The sequence below is a fragment of the Geotrypetes seraphini genome, chromosome 6 (genome assembly GCF_902459505.1).
Source record: "Geotrypetes seraphini chromosome 6, aGeoSer1.1, whole genome shotgun sequence".
Taxonomy (NCBI): domain Eukaryota; kingdom Metazoa; phylum Chordata; class Amphibia; order Gymnophiona; family Dermophiidae; genus Geotrypetes; species Geotrypetes seraphini.
The window spans coordinates 206,760,146-206,780,750 of NC_047089.1; the positions used below are offsets into that span (position 1 = coordinate 206,760,146).

The window sequence follows — 20,605 nt, forward strand, 5'->3', positions numbered from 1 at the left end:
GAAATTGTAGTAGATGCAGTAGATTCACTGCTTTTCTTTAAAGACTCACCAGAAGTGTCAAAATAACTTTCTGAAAAACTTTATGCCAGTCTTATGTATTCCCTTGGGCGAATAAAATTAATCATACATGATCGTAATCATGTGTAAATTTTGAAATGTTAATGTTCATTGTTTCATTTAAATGCCTCCAATGGTATTTTAAAACTTGTGGCTTGGTGTGGCTTGTTATAAAATAGAAATGTTATCCTGTATACCAATCCAGAATATACTGTTATTTATTAGTAAGTCTGCACTAGGCCAGATGAGTACTTGTTAAGACTCACATTCCATTGGTTGTCAGATTTAATGCTGTCTATATATACCGTAAATTTGGTTCTTTATGAATTTGGAAGCTCTGTGCAGCGTTTGATTAAGTGGGAGAGTATAATTTGGTATGAATGACTTATTTTTGTAGTTGTGTGACAAGAGCCTAATCAACAATGACAACTGCTTCACTGTTGGGTTTGCATACATTAACAAAGAGATGGGGTATCCTGCAAAGAGTGGGAGGTATGACCCTGAGCACCTTTCTGGGCAGACTGGATGGGCCTTGCTGGTCTATATGTTGTTATTTACTATGTTATATAATTGACAAACAGTACCATCCCTTACCCTCCGATCTGAGCTGAGAAATTACATGGCAAGTGTTTAGATTTCATCATGTGCTTTTGCTTTGAAATCAGTTATGTGGCAACCTTCTGTTTATATCATATAGATTTAAAGAGCACACATATAGCTAGCTGGTGTTTGGAAAATGGAGACTGCAATTGGCTAGGTATCTGTGAAATTTCTTCCAGGTTCCTACCCAGTTTATGAGTGCTTCAGTCCTTTACCATTTGAACTAAGTGGAACTGTGTTTTATGGATCTTTCTGGTGTAGACCATATGTTAACATAAGAACTGCCATACTGGGACATATCAAAGATCCATCAAGCCCAGTATCCTGTTTCCAACGGTGGCCAAGCCAGGTCCCAAGTACCTAGCTAGATCCCAAGTAATAAAACAGATCTTATGCTGTTTATCCTAAGAATAAGTAGTGGATTTCCCCAAGTAATCTCAATAATAGTCTAAGGACTTCCCTTTTAGGAATTTATCCAAACCTTTTTTAAACCCCGTTAAGCTGACTGATTTCACCACATTCTCCGACAACAAATTCCAGAGTTTAATTACACATTGTGTGAAGAAATTTTCTCTAGTTTGTTTTTAAATCTACTACTTAGTAGCTTCATCACATGTCCCCTAGTCCTAGTATTTTTGGAACGAGTAAACAAGCGATTCATATCTACCCTTTCCATTCCACATAGTATTTTATAGACCTCTACCATATGACCCCTGAGACCTCAAAGCTGAAGAGTCCTAGCCGCTTTAGCCTTTCCTCAAAGGGAAGTTGTACCATCTCTTATCATTTTCATTGCTATTCTTGTACCTTTTCTAATTCTGCTATATCTTTTTTTTTAGATACGGTGACCAGAATTGCACACAGTGACATGGTGAGGGGCACCCCTCCCCCGACCACACGCGCCCCTTCTCTGTACCTTTTTAACTTTGGCTCCAGCAGCCACCTGAACTTATTGCCCGCGTTGGCTTTGGCGCTCTCTCCGACATCCCTTCCTAGGAGCGGGTTCCGGAAGTGACGTCAGCGAGAGAACATCGAAGCTGACGTGGGCAGCAAGTTGGTGGTTTCTTGCGCCGAAGTTAAAAATGGACAGGTGAAGGGAAGGGGTGCGCGCAGCAGGGGGAGGAGAGGAGGGGTGCTGGTGCCCTGAGGAAGATGGCGCCCGGGGCAGACCGCCCCCCTCTTACTACTCCACTGATTGAACACAATATTTGAGGTGCGGCCGTACCATACAGCAATACAAGGGCATTGTACTTCTCTCTCCGTATTCGCAGTTTCAGCACGCGCGATTTCGCTTATTTGTGATTTTTTTTTGCATGCTGACTACTCCTCTCATCCCCTAAAAAAAAATTTCGGCATGAGTAAAGTACTGTACCGATAAAAAGTTTGGCGCTTACCAGCTTCCACCCTGAAAATCACTGCTATTATTCGTGATTTTAATATATTAAAGGATGGCTGTTACAAAAAAACCCACAAATAACTTATAAAAAGTTATTTGCGGTTTTTCCGTATTCATGGTCATGTTCTGCCCCTAACCACCGCGAATACGGAGAGAGGAGTGTATAACATTTTCATCTTTGGTTTCCATTCCTTTCCTGATAATTCCTAACATTCTATTTGCTCTCTTAGCAGCCGCTGCACATTGAGCTGAGGGTTTCAAAGTATCCTCGACAACGACACCTAGATCCTTTTCTTGGGCAGTGACACGTAACATAGAACCTTGCATTATGTAGCTATAGTTTGGGATTCCTTTTTCCCCACATGCATCATTTTGCACTTGCTCCCAGTAAACATCGTCTGCCATTTTGATGCCCAGTCTCACAAAGCCCTCTTGCAATTTTCACAATCCTCTTGCGATTTAACAGCTTTATGTCATCAGCAAAATTTCTCTCACTAGTTATTCCCATCTCTAGATCATGTTGTTGTACATGTTGTTGCGAGATCAGCAAAACAATGCAAGATTATACACGATTATGCACATTTACATGTCTGATGTCTCGCCCTGAGATTCTCCTGACGTGCATAATGAAATGTGGCTGGCCTATGTGGAAGATCTGCAGAGGAAACACTTTGTTCTTTTTGGTATGCGATTAAAAAGTTGTGCTGTGCAGCTCTTTCCTCCTATCAACGGGCAACTTGAATGAAATACTATTTTGCAATCTTGAAAATATATAAATTTAAAACATTTTAAAAAGTATTGTCTTGTTCATAAAACATGCATTTTGCGCTCTTGTGTATAACTAACTCTAGGAGTAGCCTAATGGTTAGTGCAGCAGACTGTGATCCTGGGGAACTGGGTTCAGTTCCCGCTGTAGCTTCCTGTTACTAAACACCCCCCCCCCACACACACACACACATTGCCCCAGGTACAAAACCAGATTGTGAGCCCACTAGAGAACAGAAAAGTACCTGAGTATAATGTGTACAGTGCTGTGTATATCCAGTAGCACCATAGAAATGAATAGTAGTAGTATTAATAGTATTTTTACTGAAAGAAGGCTCACATACTTTTTCACACAAGGACACATGGTCAACTCTTTTTTTTGTTGATGAAAATATGTCCGAGTTGTTTATTGAACGAGTTATCAATCTCTTATCATGGTTTAGAATATAATTAAGTCGTACTCTGCTAAAAGAGGAACCATCCTGGGGAAGGGGGGGGTTCTCAAGTTCTCTCAATACAATACAAATAGGGCCCTCATCCTCTACTTCTCTCTTTGTTCAAACACCTTGATAAAACTTCAACAACCTGCTCTATTTTTCCCTTCTGCTCCTCCACCCTAATTCTTTTCCGATCCAAATGTTTTTACAATCTGCTTAAGCCGATACCCAGTTCCCTTGGTTATGCTCTGCCCTTGGATCACTCCTCTCACCCCTTCGTGTTCTCATACATTAATTTTTGTATCTGGATCTGAGCCTCCCTGGACAGAGTACCATCTAAAGGAAAATAAATCTGCCAAAAAACTCACTATACTAAGATCATTCCTACATTTTTTAAATCTAAAACAGCCCTTTGAAAGTGCAAATGCCAGTTTCCAAGTTCTAAAGATGATCTAAGTAATAACAGAGAAACAGAAGTGGGCAAAAAGTATGATCACAAAGAAATCTTAATATGTTTATTTACAAAATCCAATATATATTTTCTTTGGGGAAGAAATAATTAGACATTGAAAGAATTGCACAGCCAATACAATGTTTGTTTCACCTCCATCCCAAACTGTTAACACATACACACAGAGATTAAAACAATCTCATATACTTTTCACAAAGGAAAATGACATATATATATATATATATATATATATATATATATATATATATATATACACACACACACAGGTATCAGAAAATCTGTTTTTCAGCTGAATGGCAAAAAGGTCTCTATAGCAGCATATTAATTTTAAAGGGAAGGAACTGCTGAGCTAATCTGTTTCATGATTGACAATGAGATATCAAATTCAGCTGGAACATAATCCCCAGTGGCTCCTGATCAGTAGGGCCTTTACACCCCTAATCCTATCATTTCCCCTCCAGAGACCTAACACAATAATATCATTTTAGGTCTCAGATTTGCATCCTCAAAGCTACAGAACACCTCCACCCATTAGTACCGTAGTCCAGCTGGTAGTAAGGCAGAAAATGCAGGTAGCAGCAGGTTGGAGATATCCCAGGCTCACGATGCAGGGGATAAGTGGTGCATTTTGGAACAAGCAGCCTTTACTTCATCAGAGCAGGAAGAGGGGGCGCACAGGCTGGGCGATTGGGTCAGTGCTCTAAAGCCAATTTTATGTGGTCCAGAAGGCTGTGAATATTCCTTCACATGTTAATGACTAGTGTTCAAGATCAGTGGTGGGCAAGATCTACGGGACAAGCATAATCCTACTTATTGGAGGAGCTGGTTGCCAAAAAGACATTCAAGAGTGCTTTAAGGGGGCATTTTTATAACTGGGTGCTTCAATTTCGTTGTCATGATGGCATGTGGTCGGAGTCTATTCCAAAGAATACTAGTGTAACCCAGTCCTGATGTTATCAACCTTTAGGCAGCTGCTCTTATGTCGGCTTAGAGCTGGAGTTAAGTGCAGGTATCTAAATATGACAGGTACCCAATAAGACTTACAATATAGTTATGTGCATAAGTAGAAGCTCCATTCAGGATTTGCCTTCGTGAGCATGCCCTTTGCAAACATGTACTATGGAAATTAAGTAGGTACTTGCAAAAATTATGCCTAAGCATTATTCTGCATTTGGGTGGATATGTGCTATTATTCTCAACATCTATGCATGTGAGTGCCTGAAATTATAGAATGTTCTTTAAATGATTTGAATATGGTGGTCAGCACCTAATTACGTTCAGAGCAGCTCTTTCAGGCGTTAAGCTCAATTACCGTCCTAGTATCCAGTATCAGCTTCTGAATCTCCATGCAGTTATCTAGAGAGATACCGACTAGTAGGCTGTCCCTCTATGTGAAAGTCACAAACAGTACCAGCCCAAATCAGGCAGACGTCTCTTTTCATTGTTGCCACTCAAAATTTGAGCCTGGCAACTTTCAACACGACCTGCAAACTTCCCAAGCAAAAGTGGGTGTTTCCTCACAAAAGGGAAAGCATCAGCATTCATGTTCTGCATACCTGTGACTGAAAGGTTTCACTGCCATATTTCAAAAACAGATCATCTTTCTGAACACAATCTTTATCTTCAAGTCGTGGATGAAGTTTTCACTTTGTGAAAAAGTGCAATATCTCCTCCAAAACATAAAAACTGAATAAAGAATTAATTACGGAAAAACCAGAAGACAGATAAACTTACGCCCATTTAGATAAAACTAACAAAGCAGAAACTATAAAAAAAAAAGTAAGTGGTACTCAGCCAAACCTAGCTTATCAACCTTACCTTATCTGATTGCGAAATAAAAGGGCATTCTGTTTATTCAAAAACTAGTAAGGATGGAGATGAAGGAAGTTATATAAGCCTAGAATTTTCACCTGCTGCCCATGTCACCTTTGGGGGGGGACGACTGCTTTCCCAGAGGACAAAGGAGAAGACCGTGGGCCAACCAAAATGCCCAACCGGGAGGGACTACCACACCCAACAGGAAAACTCCAGATCGGCATCATGAAATCATATATTAAAAACACCTTTACATAACCCAAACTAAAGAAAGGTCAACCGAGTTTACTCAAGACAAAACAACCAAACTTAACTGGACAATTTATTCCTCATTAGATATGTTTTATTTCATGTTATTGAATTGATGGTGTTATGTTGTTTTTAACTGTAATCTGCTACAATGCTTTGTGAAGAGTGGAACAGCTAGCCATAATAAAATAAGATCGACCCAGTCCCATACAGCTGAAGAGGTCATACTTTCATTCATTCTCCTCAATTTAGTGCAGTGAACAGCATTACAGTACAGAACCGAACAACAAAATAGAGTCTCATATAGTTTTAAGGATTTTAACTTTTCAAACCTTGCATTAAAATACAATAAGAAAACAGAAAGGGAGATTTTTTTAAAACATTTTTTAGGCTAAATATTTCTACTAAAAACATAAAACAAGTTCAAGAAACAAAACAATGTGGGTTGACTTTGTGGCTATGTGGGCGATTCTGCACCAATGCGTTATATAAACAATTAAAGGTCTTTTCTATTAGGATTTGACACTTTAAATTTTGTATTTGCTACCTGACACAGCAAATCTTAAAATCTTTTCTCTGGGGCAACTTTCAGTCTCATCAAGCCAGTTTTGAAAGCAGCCAGCAGAGTTTTTGGAAGTCCTCAATCAGTTTGAGGGGGGGAGTGGGGGGAGGAAGGTATGGAAGCTTTCCAAATTGGAGCTGATTTTCTGAGATGACCATCAACTTCTAATTTCAGCTGGTTTACATTTACCCCGAAGGGTTCTCTTCATAAAACCTACAGATAATACAGTACAAAGTGCATTTCTCTACAATGATATTGTACACACAGTCTTTCTCCTTAAAAAAAAAAAAATTTTAACTACCATACACATTCAAACAACACTGGAATTAACCCTCGGGGTTTCCAACCCACAAATGAGTTGGAGACTTCAGCCCAACCACATCTTAACTTTCATCCTGTAGCAAAACATCCTAGGACTTGTAGCCCCCATTTTCTAATTGCTTATATGTGGTTTCTCTTTCACCACGTGTGTCCCTCACTCCACAATAACCTAATGTCAGTAACGGATAGGATCTGCTGTTTCCAGGGGCCCCTAGTGGCTACAGTAAGTATTGGAACCATTTTACATGGAATAAAAGTCACACAGGTATCAAGAACACTTGCTCAAATTATGCCGTTTACTGTGGATGGTATTTGGGGAGGGGGGGTTCAGTTATCACAGGAGTACTGCTAGTCCTTCCCCTTACCAAAATCCACTGGAAAGAGTGACTTTGGTTCCCCACCTCTGCAAATTTACAACAGGCTTTCAATGCATATAGGCTGGGTTATTCTACTCTAAGAAAGCTTTAGCAAAAGGTGTGGGGTCCTGGGTGTTAACTCCCATGGGTCCTCCTGTCAATTAACCTGTGGCAAAGCAAAAAAGAAATTGGTGGGTATTTTGAAAGCAGCAGCAATTTTAAAACAAATTTTAAAGACAAATGTCTAAGAGTTAGCGTTTTTGGACTTTTGAGACATTAACAGCAGCCTGTGTACTAAGAGGACCTTGTACAGTGTTAGCAACCCAACCCAAGGTCATTTTAACATTCCATTTCAAAGTTCCTCTTTTGCTTGTCTTCACAGACATATCTACTCCAGGATTCAGTTCTGAATTTATTTGGCTTTGTTTCTTTCCCTATTCAAACTTACTCGAAAACTACAATGTAATTAGCTTTCACCTGTGTTCAAATTTAATCCTGGACACCAAAACACCATTTCACAAGAGTAATCGGAGAACTACACATTCACTATTAGATTAAATGTGAGGAAACACAATCCAGATTCCATGGGGAAATATCAAGGATATAAGGGAAGGCAAGTCAATAAACAAGGCCTGTGAAAAGGTGCATGGAAAACTGTCATGAACGTTTGTTCTTATTACACTAAACCTCTCTTGTACTTGCATGGAGATCTGGCACGTTCCTCAGCAGATTTGAGTTATTCAACATGTCAATTTCAATTTTTAAAAAAAAAAAGTTTGCCAGAAAACCAGTCCTGGAATTGAAGCGCCTGACCTAGAGTTAGGCTGGCAACACTGCACCGGAGAGGAGATTTTTTGTGAGGTACAGGTAAGGCCACTGTCAGCAAGACTCACACAGAAGTTATAATCATTAACTGCCAGTTATGCACAAGCTTCTCTGCCACTACAGGCAAATGATGCAGGGGTTAATAGCACAGACACTGTACTTCCTTCAGGTTATGCAATTAAAGGTCAGTGCAGGAAAAGCTGGACGGTACCCTGGGAGAATGTGCTACAGATTGAAATCCAGGAGGACAGAAAAAAAGAATCTTTTCCTCAGCGAGGCTGGTGAGAGGCAGAATTATTACGAAAAAAAATAAAACCACCCCAAAACAACAACAACAAAAAAAGCAGAAGTTAAACTCCTCTGGGAATGGAAACGCAGACTAGAGAGGATGAACAAAGACGGCTACAGGTCTATGAGCTGATCCACCAGCAGTAAAGACCTGGCTAGGTTGGGAAGACTGGATTCAGAGCTCCCACTGCTGTTTCTAGAGTGCCCACCTGGAAGAAAGTTTATATAGATATTCATATGAATATATGTTTAGATAGATCACAAAATATACACATACATACAAAAGGGCAGTTAGGACATGAAAGACAAATGACAAAAGTTTCTGAAGAGAATTACAGTGTACAGAGCAAAAGAGACTGGGTTGTGCCCAATTTAAAAAGACCTGCAACTGAATGCACATGTGCATAATGAGAAGCAGCACCAGGTTATCGGTTGGCTATGTAACCCCTATAAAAGAGGGTTTGAAGATGTTCCTATCATCTGGCCATTACTGGTGGTATTATTCTATACTGGGCAGAACACAATATCAAGAGTTAAGGATCTCTGCTTCGTTGCCTGCCTGAGGGCAAAGGAGAGCAAAATTGTTTACCTGTAACAGGAGTTCTCAGTAGACAGTAGGAGAATGCAGCCATACTAATTGGCAATGTCATCCCAAAGAGCCAATGTGGCAGAGCTCTCTCAAATTCAATTTTTTGTGATCTGGGCATGCTCAGAAACTCTCTCATGCCGGCACAGAATGAGGTCAGGAGCTGAGATGAGCAGGAGATGGAATCTAGTAGGTTAGCGGGGTGGGAAAGTGCAGTAGTCGGGTTGTATTTAATTTATTCTATTCATTTTCTATGCCATCCTCCCCAAAGAGCCCAGGACGGGTTACAGGTCAACATATACAATTCCCATGCTATCTATGGAGAACCCCTGTTACATGTAAGTACACTTTGCTTTCTCCACAAACAAGTAGGGTAAAATGCAGGCACAGTAATTGGTGGTTGTGTTGTGAGTGGATAGTGGAAGATGATGATTAAAAGACAGAGAAGTTTCAGAGCACCATTTGTCCAAATGCAACATTTGTCACGTAGAAACAGTCTAAACAGTGGTGCTTAGTGAAAGTGTGGAGGAACAATCAAGAGGCAACATTGCAAATATCCACCAAGGGAATGGATCTAAGGTGTATTACGGATGTATGTAACAACGGCATGTAGTGGCTGAGGGCCCACTTGGCATCATAACCCAACTGCTGGTAGGAAAAGGAGATGCAGTTCAATATCTAGTTGGAAGTGGTATGCTTGGAGGAAGGCATACCAGGGTTGTTTGAAATGGAGGTGATGGACCCTTTGCAAAAACTCCCAACTCTTCAAGATTCCTTGCGATAAAAGAGCAAGACACTCCTACAGTCCAGAGTGTAGAGTGCTTCTTCTGCAGGTATGGTGTGATGTTTTGGGAAGAAGTGTGGGGGGGGAGGGGAGATGGATTGATTCATGTGGAAGATGGAGACTATCATTGGGAGGAAGTTTGGGTATATATGGAGCAATGTCTTGTTGTGGAAAACCTATGTGAAGAGAGGGTAGGCCACTAGAGCCTGTAGTTCGCTGGCATCTGGCTAATCTGATGGCAATGAAAAACACTGCTTTCCAAATAAGATGCTTGATGGAAGCCATGCCAAGGGGCTCAAATGGGGGGGAAGGCCTGGCTTATGAAGAATCTCCCTCATGAAGTGGGCCCTTATCAACTATGTGATACTGCTAGTGGCATACCTCAGATCCATTCCCTGGATAACCATCTGCAATACAGCCACTGATTGTTCACTAAGCACCACTGCTTGGACAGTTTCTATGTGACAGATTTTGCTTTTGGACAAATGGTCCTCTGGGAGTGCACCCAAGTGGAGAAGCAGGTCCATTTGGAGTGATAGCTTTGCCTCGTGGAGAGCTTGTGAGCTAAGAGGAGTCAGTGCTAGGTGGCCTGCATAGCTCCACTGAAGTGCTACATTGACAAGGAAGTGGGTCCGGAGATCAGGGTGAAGAGAGCCTTTTGTTACGTTAGGAGGGTGGGATAGGTGGCAAGGGGAACTGGCTCATCCACCTGCATAGAGGTGAGAAGCAGATACCAGAGTTGTCTGGGTCATTTGGAAGCAATGTGTATGAGCTGGGCTTTATCCTGTCGAGACTTGAGAAGTGTCTCTCAAAGGAAGTGCAGGGGAAAGGCATAGTAGTAGTCCTTTGTCTCATGAAATGGCAAGACATCATGAGCAGTTCTGTGTGGATCTGGACAAATGGAGCAGAATTCCTGGGATTTATCATCTACTGTGAGAAGTCCAACTTGTTGCTGTAAACCCTTGCCCTTCATCGAAGCACAACTGCACACTCCAACCACCACAGCCTTCCTCCATTGAGACAGACTGCTAAATCTCTTGGCAATTTATTATGGAAATAATTGTGGAGATTTAATGCCCTGGAGCCAGCTATACACAGGCCAGGGCACAGATAGCCACTGCTATCAGCATACAATCATAAGTACTGTATCACAGGTGGAACAGATGAGGCAACAGGTGAATTCCTGGAGACTGACAAGGGGGTTGGTCACTTGAATCTTGCCTGTGAGTTATAGGACGAGTGAGTGCTGGTAATGTAGGATCTGTAGTTGGTGAGCAACAATTCACAATGTCAGCATAGATCTCCGATAGGCCCTTCTGTTGATGGAATCCAAAAGCCTGTGGTCTTTTCCCAGAGGGTAATTAAGCTGAGATTTTGTTGATTTGGCCTTCTTCTTCTGAGACCATGGATTGATAGGGTAACTGAGGGTGAATGTCTCCAGGCAAGATGGACCTTATAGTTGAGCTTCAGATGCCTGGATGTTGCCGATTCCAATAGAAGTGATTGCCAAATGGAAAACTGGAGATCTTGGAGCAGTTGATGGACCAGGAGGGCAAAGACTTTTGTGGTGGCATAGAACTGCAGGATAGATTGGAAGGTGGTTGTTTTTTTTGTCCTGCAGGTGTTTATATGGGAAGACAATTGGGAGGGCAGCAGATAGCTCTGGACAAGGTGAGGTTAGGAATAGTCATATAAGAACTCTTGTGTGGGAAATGCCTTTGGCAGGCAAAAGGTAGCTGGTGTTCAAGTGATGGGATGAGGCAGGGGACCATGTGCCTTCTTCAGCTGGGGTGAGTGTGCTTAGCAACCCCAAAAGGGTTGTGATGGTGATGGAAGGATAGAAGCAAAAAGATACTGGCTATGGCAGATTAGTAGAAGTTGGCTGCATAGTCTGCTGGAGCAGGCTGAATGCGTCAGAGATTAGTTTTTGCAACATTTGCAGGAGAACGGCACCAGAAGTTTTTTGGAATGAAGAGGAGGATTGAGAGCCTAAGCCGACATGCCTGTCTGATCAGCTGTGTTTTCTCTGGCAACCTGTGGGTCTTCCCCCACTGAGAGAGCAGAGACAAGGTGGTCAAAGGAGTGCTTTCCTTGAATTGAGTTTGTTGGGTTTGGAGAGGGAATGTTCTTGAACTAGCCAGGGGCACAGCTCTTTGTGTCCTGGCACAAGAAGGGGTGGGGCAGAGCAATAACTAGCACCAGTATCCAAGTTGGGCCAATTTTTCAAAGCCCAATGTTTAGTGGATCATGGGGGGAGGAGTCAGAAGTTTTGCACGCCTCACCCAGAGCTAGAACTGGACCCGAGAGAAAGGGCAGGGAGGGATATTTTTGGCCTGCAGTTGCCATGTAGAAGAGGAAGGAATCAACCGGGCTGTATGAGTGTGTGGAAGGGTAGGCTTGGTTCCTCATCTGTGGCTCAGTGTTCTCTGTTGCTATAGAGTGTGTGTTTGTTTGTGGCCCCATTAACAGGAGATGAACTGTGACCTGCATAGTAGCACAGATGGGGTAACCTCAATCCACACTGGTTGATTGTCTTTATGCATGCCCAGATCCCAAAAATTCTGATTTAAACTGAGGGAGATGGACATAAACTAGTGTGTCTGCATTTCCCCTGTTTGCCTGTGGAGAAAAATATCTTACCAAGAGAAAAAAAAAAAAAGCCTGCAACCTGGTAGAATCATAGCCCAGCAGGAAGAAGGGGGAGCAGGGATAGGAGGGTAAGATAATGCATCTGCACATGCAAAAACTTCAGCAATCCTTAAAAAGATACTCCTGACCCTCTGGATATAAAGTGCTGCATTAAAGTGCTTCACAGTCCCAGGTGAGTATTTCACCCCTGCTGATTAAGCGAGCAGTAGCATGGCTTAAACACAGTACAACAGTCAGAGGAGGCCTAGGAGTGATATGGCACTGCAGCTCATCTTTGGCCATGGTTATGGTAACAGTACCAATTGCCTGTAAATAGGAAAACTAGGCCAGAATCAAGAGATCCAAAGCAGGGGGACGGAGCTAGGACCATCAATATCACCCATCTTGCCCATCCTTGATGGCTGCCAATTCCCTGTGCCCTATATATATCTAAATTCAGGTATTGCAGTATTATAAGGCATTTTTCTGAATTCTGGGCTAGAAAACAAGGCTTTATTTATATACTTTTTTTTTTTTTCAATTAAAAAAATCATCTTATTTGGCCAGTATTTTTCATTCCAAATAACAAGCCAATTCAAAGCTGGCCTAAAGAATGAATGAACGCAATAGGATACATGCTTTTCTGCTGATGCCACTCAGACATGAGATGGTTTGTTCCTTTCCAGGGATGAGGTGGGGTTGCATGGTGCAAATTATTATTATTATTTTTTTTAAAGTATGATTTTATAAATTTGGTGGGAATGGGCCAGTCAGGAATGTGCAAGTAGACTAATTATCTTAAAGATATTCAGCTTTCATTTTGGTTTTAGGGTTCTCTAAAACTCTCCCCACCCCCTCTTACCTTGTGAGTTTTTGGATATCAACACAGGAATAGGATCAAACTCATCTTCAGCCACTTTTTCTGTGCCCTCGGGGACATCAAAGCCTGCTATCAGATTAGCATCCTCTGCAGCACAGAAGGAAATGGAAGCAAGGAGCAGAGACAGCATGTTAGAAGTACCAAAGCACACAGTTAGCAATGGGGAATTGGTTTGTTTAGCAAGACTGGAAGGGGATGCTTGGGAAGGAGCAAAGATTGGAAGCAGCAAAAATAGATAAAACCAACACAAAGAAAAAAAAATAAAATAAAAACCTAGAAACAATTCCCTCCCTAAAGCGAGATCAAGCAAAATGCAAACATGCACAGCCTGACAAACTGACAAGAATGGGAGACTAAGCATTACAAATATCTGAAAGAGTAAAAGACTGCATTCAAATGCACAGTTTCTAGAGCGGTATAGATTTCAAAGGGAAACAGACTGAACCAACATGAATTATTTTGATACGCCCACTGGTGTAATATAGCAGTGCACATGGAAATTCTTTTCAACTTGTACATAAACAGAAAATCATATATATTTCATTTGTATAAGTAGTTATGTGAGTGCAAGAGACAGGTAGCTGCCAAAATGAGATTAGAAAGGATATAAAACAAAATATGGCTACTGTTTGCATTCTGGAGTGCTGGAAGCTTGCTACTTCTAATAATCTTTTCTATAGCGCTGAAATGCGTATGCAACACTGTACATTTAATATGAAATAGATGGTCCCTGCTTGGAAGAACTTACAATCTAATTTGGACAGACAGACGGAACATATAGGGGTTGGGAAGTTTCTTGCAGGAAAAATGATAGGATGGATATACCGGTAGTTAGTTATCTTATGGTAGTTAGGAGTTGAAAGCAGCCTAAAATAAAAAAAGGGCTTTAAGCTTGGATTTCAATAATGCTAGAGACGGAGTTTGACGTATTCACTCAGGCAGTCTGTTCCAGGCATACAGCACAGAAAGATAGAAGGGATGGAGTCTCTTGCTACCTGTCTCTTGCAGAAAGGACTACAGGGTGAAACTGAAAAAAGCCAAGAGAGAGATACGTCTGGCGAAAGCACAGGCGGAAGAACAAATGGCTAAAAATGTAAAAAAGGGAGACAAAAATTTTTTCAGATATATTAGTGAAAGGAGGATGATGAAAAATGGAATTGCTAGGCTAAAAGATGCTGGGAACCAATATGTGGAGAGTGATGAGGAGAAAGCAAATGTGCTAAACAAATACTTCTGTTCTGTGTTCACAGAAGAAAATCCTGGAGAAGGACCGACATTGTCTGGCAAAGTTACATGAGAAAATGGAGTAGATTCTGCGCCGTTCACGAAGGAAGGTGTTTATGAGCAACTTGAAAAACAGAAAGTGGACAAAGCAATGGGACCAGACGGGATCCATCCCAGGATACTAAGGGAGCTCAGAGAGGTTCTGGTGAGTCCTATTAAAGACTTGTTCAACAAATCTCTGGAAACGGGAGTGATTCCTGGGGATTGGAGGAGAGCGGATGTGGTCCCTATTCATAAAAGTGGTCACAGGGATGAAGCAGGAAACTACAGGCCGGTGAGCCTCACTGCAGTTGTTGGAAAAATAATGGAAGTGTTGCTGAAAGAAAGGATAGTGTACTTCCTTGAATCTAATGGGTTACAGGATCCGAGGCAACATGGCTTTACAAAAGGTAAATCGTGCCAAATGAACCTGATTGAATTTTTTGATTGGGTGACCAGAGAGCTGGATCGAGGACATATGCTAGATGTAATTTACTTGGATTTCAGCAAAGCCTTTGATACAGTTCCTCATAGGAGGCTGTTGGACAAACTTGAAGGGCTGAAGTTAGGACCCAAAGTAGTGAACTGGGTCAGAAACTGGCTGTCGGACAGACGCCAGAGGGTGGTGGTTAATGGAAGTCGCTCGAAGGAAGGAAAGGTGAGTAGTGGAGTCCCTCAGGGTTCGGTGCTGGGGCCAATCCTGTTCAATATGTTTGTGAGTGACATTGCTGAAGGGTTAGAAGGAAAAGTGTGCCTTTTTGCAGATGATACCAAGATTTTGTAACAGAGTAGACACCGAAGAGGGAGTGGAAAATATGAAAAAGGATCTGCAAAAGTTAGAGGAATGGTCTAATGCCTGGCAACTAAAATTCAATGCAAAGAAATGCAGAGTAATGCATTTAGGGATTAATAATAGGAAGGAACCGAATATGCTGGGAGGAGAGAAGCTGATATGCACTGATGGGGAGAGGGACCTTGGGGTGATAGCGTCCAAAGATCTAAAGGCGAAAAAACAGCGTGACAAGGCAGTGGTTGCTGCCAGAAGGATGCTGGGCTGTATAAAGAGAGGCGTAGTCAGTAGAAGGAAGAAGGTGTTGATGCCCGTGTACAGGTCATTGGTAAGGCCCCACTTGGAGTATTGTGTTCAGTTTTGGAGACCGTATCTGGCGAAAGACGTAAGAAGACTTGAGGCGGTCCAGAGGAGGGCGACGAAAATGATAGGAGGCTTGTGCCAGAAGACGTATGAGGAGAGACTGGAAGCCCTGAATATGTATACCCTAGAGGAAAGGAGAGACAGGGGAGATATGATTCAGACGTTCAAATACTTGAAGGGTATTAACGTAGAACAAAATCTTTTCTAGAGAAAGGAAAATGGTAAAACCAGAGGACATAATTTGAGGTTGAGGGGTGGTAGATTCAGGGGCAATGTTAGGAAATTCTACTTTACGGAGAGGGTGGTGGATGCCTGGAATGCGCTCCCGAGAGAGGTGGTGGAGAGTAAAACTGTGACTGAGTTCAAAGAAGCGTGGGATGAACACAGAGGATTTAGAATCAGAAAATAATATTAAATATTGAACTAAGGCCAGTACTGGGCAGACTTGCATGGTCTGTGTCTGTATATGGCCGTTTGGTGGAGGATGGGCTGGGGAGGGCTTCAATGGCTGGGAGGGTGTAGATGGGCTGGAGTAAGTCTTAACAGAGATTTCAGCAGTTAGAACCCAAGCACAGTATCGGGTAAAGCTTTTGATTCTTGCCCAGAAATAGCTAAGAAGAAAAAATTTTAAAATTTAAATTGAATCAGTTTGGGCAGACTGGATGGATCATTCGGGTCTTTATCTGCTGTCATCTACTATGTTACTAGGAGGAGAAGGGTACTGATAAGAGGGACTTACCTGATGAACCAAGTTAAAGGGGGAAAGCTTAGGGGAGATAAGTGGGGAAAGATATGGGGGGGGCTGCAGATTAAATGGACTTATAAGTCAGTAAGAACAGTTTGAACTATATATGGAAAAGAATGGAGAGCCAATGAAGCAAATTGATGAGAGGGGTAATGTGAGTATGGCAGCTTTGGTGGAATATAAGTCGAGCAGCAGAATTTTGAATGGATTAAAGGGGAAAGAGATGGTTGAGTGGAAGACCTCAGAGAAGGTCATGCTGCAGAAGTATAAGCGAGAGGTGATGAGAGTGTGGATAAGGGTTTTGGTAGTGTGCTCAGAAAAGAGAGGTCGGATTTTGGCAATATTATAGAGGAAGAAACGACAGGCTTCAGCGGTTTGTTGGATCTGAGCAGAGGAGAGAGAGAGAGGAGTCAAAGATGACCCCAAGATTGCGAGATGACAAGATAGGGAAGAAGAGAGTATTGTCCACGGAAATGGAGAATGAGGGGAAATATAAGGGAGTTCGGTCTTAGGTATATTCAGTTTTAGATGGTAGTGATACATCTAGGCGACAATGTTGGACAGCCAGTTTGAGACTCTTGCTTTGATCTCATGTACTGCATTATCATATTAGCCTATTTCAATAGGACAGTCAATCCTTCATCAACCCTCCCCCTTTCTAAAAACCATTCAGGGATCTGTTATTGTGTTTTCAGAACAAGCCAAGAGAGGCATCCAATGACTAGACATTATAGACTAATATAGGACACTTGGCATATTGTGTCTGAAGTTTCTGTAACCCTTCCCCCCAAAATTGCTCTGTCTGGTCATTGAAATACTGCTCGGTTGCTGCAATTGCGTCCGAATCACTTGAAAATTGTCACCCTTTCAAACTCTTTTTAAGGTTTGGAAACAGAAGAGTCAGATAGAACAAGATCTGATGAGTAGGGTGGATGGTCTACGAACTGAAACCCCAAATGCTTCAAAAACATCCATTGTATTGCCGGCCATGTGAGCAGGTGCATGATCTTGCAAAAAGAGAACTCCTTTCTGCAGCTTCCCTCTCCTTTTTTCTTCCCTCCTTTAATTGGCACATCAAGTTACAGTAGTATTCTGCACTAATTGTTTTGCCCTGCACTAATTGTTTTGCCCTTCCTGATCCCAAAACACTGTAGGGTCATGACCTTCCCTGCTGACTTTTGGGTCTTGAATTTCCTAGGCCTTGGAGAACCTGAGTGCCGCCATTGCATTGACTGTTGTTTTATCTCAGGATCATAGTGGTGTAACCATGTTTCATCAACGGTAACTAGTCGTTCCAAAAAATTGGCACCAGCTCACTGAAAATGCTGCAAAATCATCTTGGAAGTGTCCACTCAATATCATTTCTCATCAGCATTCAAAGATTTGAGCACCCACCATTTGGCTGACAGCTTCTGCATACCCAGCTGCTCATGGATTATACATCCAACATGTTCCCTGGATATCTGGTAGTATCTCAGCAATTGTTGTAGCCAATAATTTAAGAAGTTGGTTGGGCTGAGAACTTTTCAGCATCCCCTTGAAGATGGCTCAGTAAATGCCATTGGTGATATCTCCTGGTTGTCCTGCCTTCCTCTTGGCCAACTTCAGTATTCTTGTGTACTACTGACAAAGGAAGACAGATGTGCCAGCTTTGGTCTAAATTTTAGTTAGTCAATAAACACATTAGACAAGTACATATGCTTGATGGTTACTGTAATTCTGAGAGAGGAGCCTTGGCCGATAGCATTTACAGCACAGTCACACAAGTCTCTTATGAACAACAGATAAAGAAAATAACACCAATGTATCCTAAATAGCTGTGTGTGATAAAACAAAAGGTTTTTGTGTGCACTGGTTCCTTGAAATTGTAGGCAAGTGGGCAGTTTGTCAGCTCTCTGCAGCTCAGATAACTTGTTGTTTGACTCCAAAATGCAACCTGAAAGGCATATTCTCCAATCTCTACAAGGTGCGCTATTGCCATATTTGGTGTTGCTACTGGTCAAGAAACCAGTGTCTTGAATTATCATTGGTTGTACAGCTCCAACTTTATTGGGAACTAGTCCAGAATTCATTAGAATATTCTAGTCTGGCTGATGTGCAGAAAAAGTAGGTGGTCAAGGCTTTGTCCCAGTTCTATACATCCTAGTAAAAATAGTCTTTCTGAACCACTGGCTAAGTATAGTGAAACCTGTCTAGATGGTGATACCTGTATGAATCCTTAATTTTACTGTTCTTGTCTGCAGATAAAGCTTATTTTAATTCTTCAGTGTTCACAATTAAACTTTTCAATTTACTACTGTGCAGGGTGGCAAGTATTAGCTGTAGCCTGGAAAGAGCCTGGGATCCAATTTATGGTTACATAAATTGAGATTGATTTATGGAATGGAAAACCTCACTGCCCTCTGTCATAAAACTGTGGGTTAAATGGAAAAAAAAAGTTTGGGAAAAGAAACCGATTGCGTACCCCTCCAAAGGTTTGGATTTCCTCCCCATTTCTTCTTCTTCCTCTTATTTAGCAGGAGGTGGGGGATTGTAAAAAAAACTGTAAAACTTGACTGTGCTTCTTTTACTTTTTAATACTTTGACTATTCATTTACTGTGTTGTTTAAACATTTCTTAGCCAGTGTGTGGTGGTTTGTTTGGTATACTCTCAGTACTGTATCTTTGTTCAATTGTACATTGTTACTTTGAAGTTTCATTAAAAGTACCTTGTTAAATTATTTTAAAAAACTTTTCAATTTACTAAGCTCTCTCTCTGATTGATCAGTGATCCAAGGTAATTGTCTATCTTTGGTTTGTAGCAGAGCATGTCTTCCCTATAATTCATTTTCCACACATATCACCATGACAATCACATATGCCCAGCAGATCAGCAGTAACATTTTCCAGAATTTCTGCGCTCATGTTCAGAAGACCTAAGTCTTGAATATTTCTAAGGTTCAGCGCACCTCTCGCCCAAGGAAGAACAGACTTTGATGAGTAACATGGCACAATGAGAAGAGATAGCATTACACACAAACTTACATACTCAAGGAATGGCTGAGACAACAAGTTCTGTAGGCTTGGCCAACTGCAAACAGTATGTTTAAAATACAGCATAGAGTAGGGTAGAGTAAGCATCCATTTGTCAAATGAATGATGCTTCTTTGGCCACGTTTATTCTGCTAAGTGATAATACATTTTTCTCCTGTGACCGCTCTTAAAAAAATGTTTAAGTCCATCTACAGAAATAAATCACCACTAGTCTGCAAAACAGAGGCTGATGCTCAAACAGATCATTTTCTCCAATCATGTTTCTGCTTCAATCCAACCACTAATCATCCTGATCTCCATAGAAAAGTTATCTTATCCTATTCTCCATTAAGGTCTCCCATAAGTTTAAATCAATGTCATTAACCCTTTCAGGACCATAAGGATCGTAGGCCAATTTTTGTGGTTTTGACGACATTTTTATGGTAAAAAGGGCTTGCAGATGCCAAAAAATTGATTTTTTTTGTGAAATATCATTATTTTTATTTAAAAAAATCACACTTCTGGCTTATGGACAGTGTGGCAAGTGAATCTTCTCGTCAATCTAGCAACGACGCTAATGAATGAATGTCGGAACCAGTTTGTTTACATAAAGGCAGTATCATATGGAATCCGTACATATCAAATTTAGAACTGTAGACTATCCCAATCAAAATTTATAGGATTTTAAAGTTATGGGACAAATATGTCCCTTGGTCCTGAAAGGGCTACCACATCAAGTATTCTATACTGGTCTGCCTACCTTTTTTTTCTAATTTGCTTACTCTCATATACATCTGTGGGCACTCTTCCTTGCAACACAATCTTCTAATAACCTCATCTCACCTCACCTCAGAATTCATCTTGACTGTAAGAAATGTTCTTGTTCAATGTATTGGCTCCCTCTCTGGAACAGTTTGCCCCTAGATATGACTAGAAACATTACATGAGAGATTTAGGGCTCCTTTTATTAAGCTACGTTAGCGTTTTTAGCGCACGCAGCATTTTAGCACTCGCTAAACCTGTGCTACGCGGCTAGAACTAACGCCAGCTCAATGCTGATGTTAGCGTCTAGTGCGCGTGGCAATTTAGCGCGTGCTATTCCGCACATTAATGCCCTAACGCAGCTTAGTAAAAAGGAGCTCTTAAATTTTCCCTGAAAACCTATTTTGGGAAAACTTTTCCCTCTGGGCCGGTGCCTTTTTCCTAGTGTTTTGCCTCCACTACTCTTATTTATTTGAAAATTTTATATTACGTTCTATCAACATTTCTAGGCAGATTCCAACAAACATACATAATTTTTAACAAATAAATATATGAAAACAGCAATTACTTAATAAACTTCAAAGCACTTAATAAAAAATATATATATAAATCAGCATTGATAAACCTCCCTAAACAAAAATGTTTTTAA

The 20,605-nt window shown here is 41.3% G+C and overlaps 1 protein-coding gene across 14 annotated transcripts in view; it reads right to left on the minus strand.

Moving 5' to 3' along the window:
* AAK1 (AP2 associated kinase 1) overlaps positions 1-20,605 on the minus strand; it is a 151,662-nt gene that overhangs the window by 15,399 nt on the left and 115,658 nt on the right. For 7 of the 14 annotated variants that reach the window (XM_033947974.1, XM_033947981.1, XM_033947975.1 and 4 more), the window contains one exon: positions 13,004-13,108. The exons of 4 other annotated variants lie outside the window; for them this stretch is intronic. In XM_033947974.1, the coding sequence (XP_033803865.1) occupies positions 13,004-13,108 (105 nt within the window). Of the gene's footprint in view, positions 1-3,841; positions 8,353-13,003; positions 13,109-20,605 lie in introns of those variants that run through there. 3 more of the 14 variants (XM_033947987.1, XM_033947984.1, XM_033947986.1) reach the window with 2 other exon arrangements.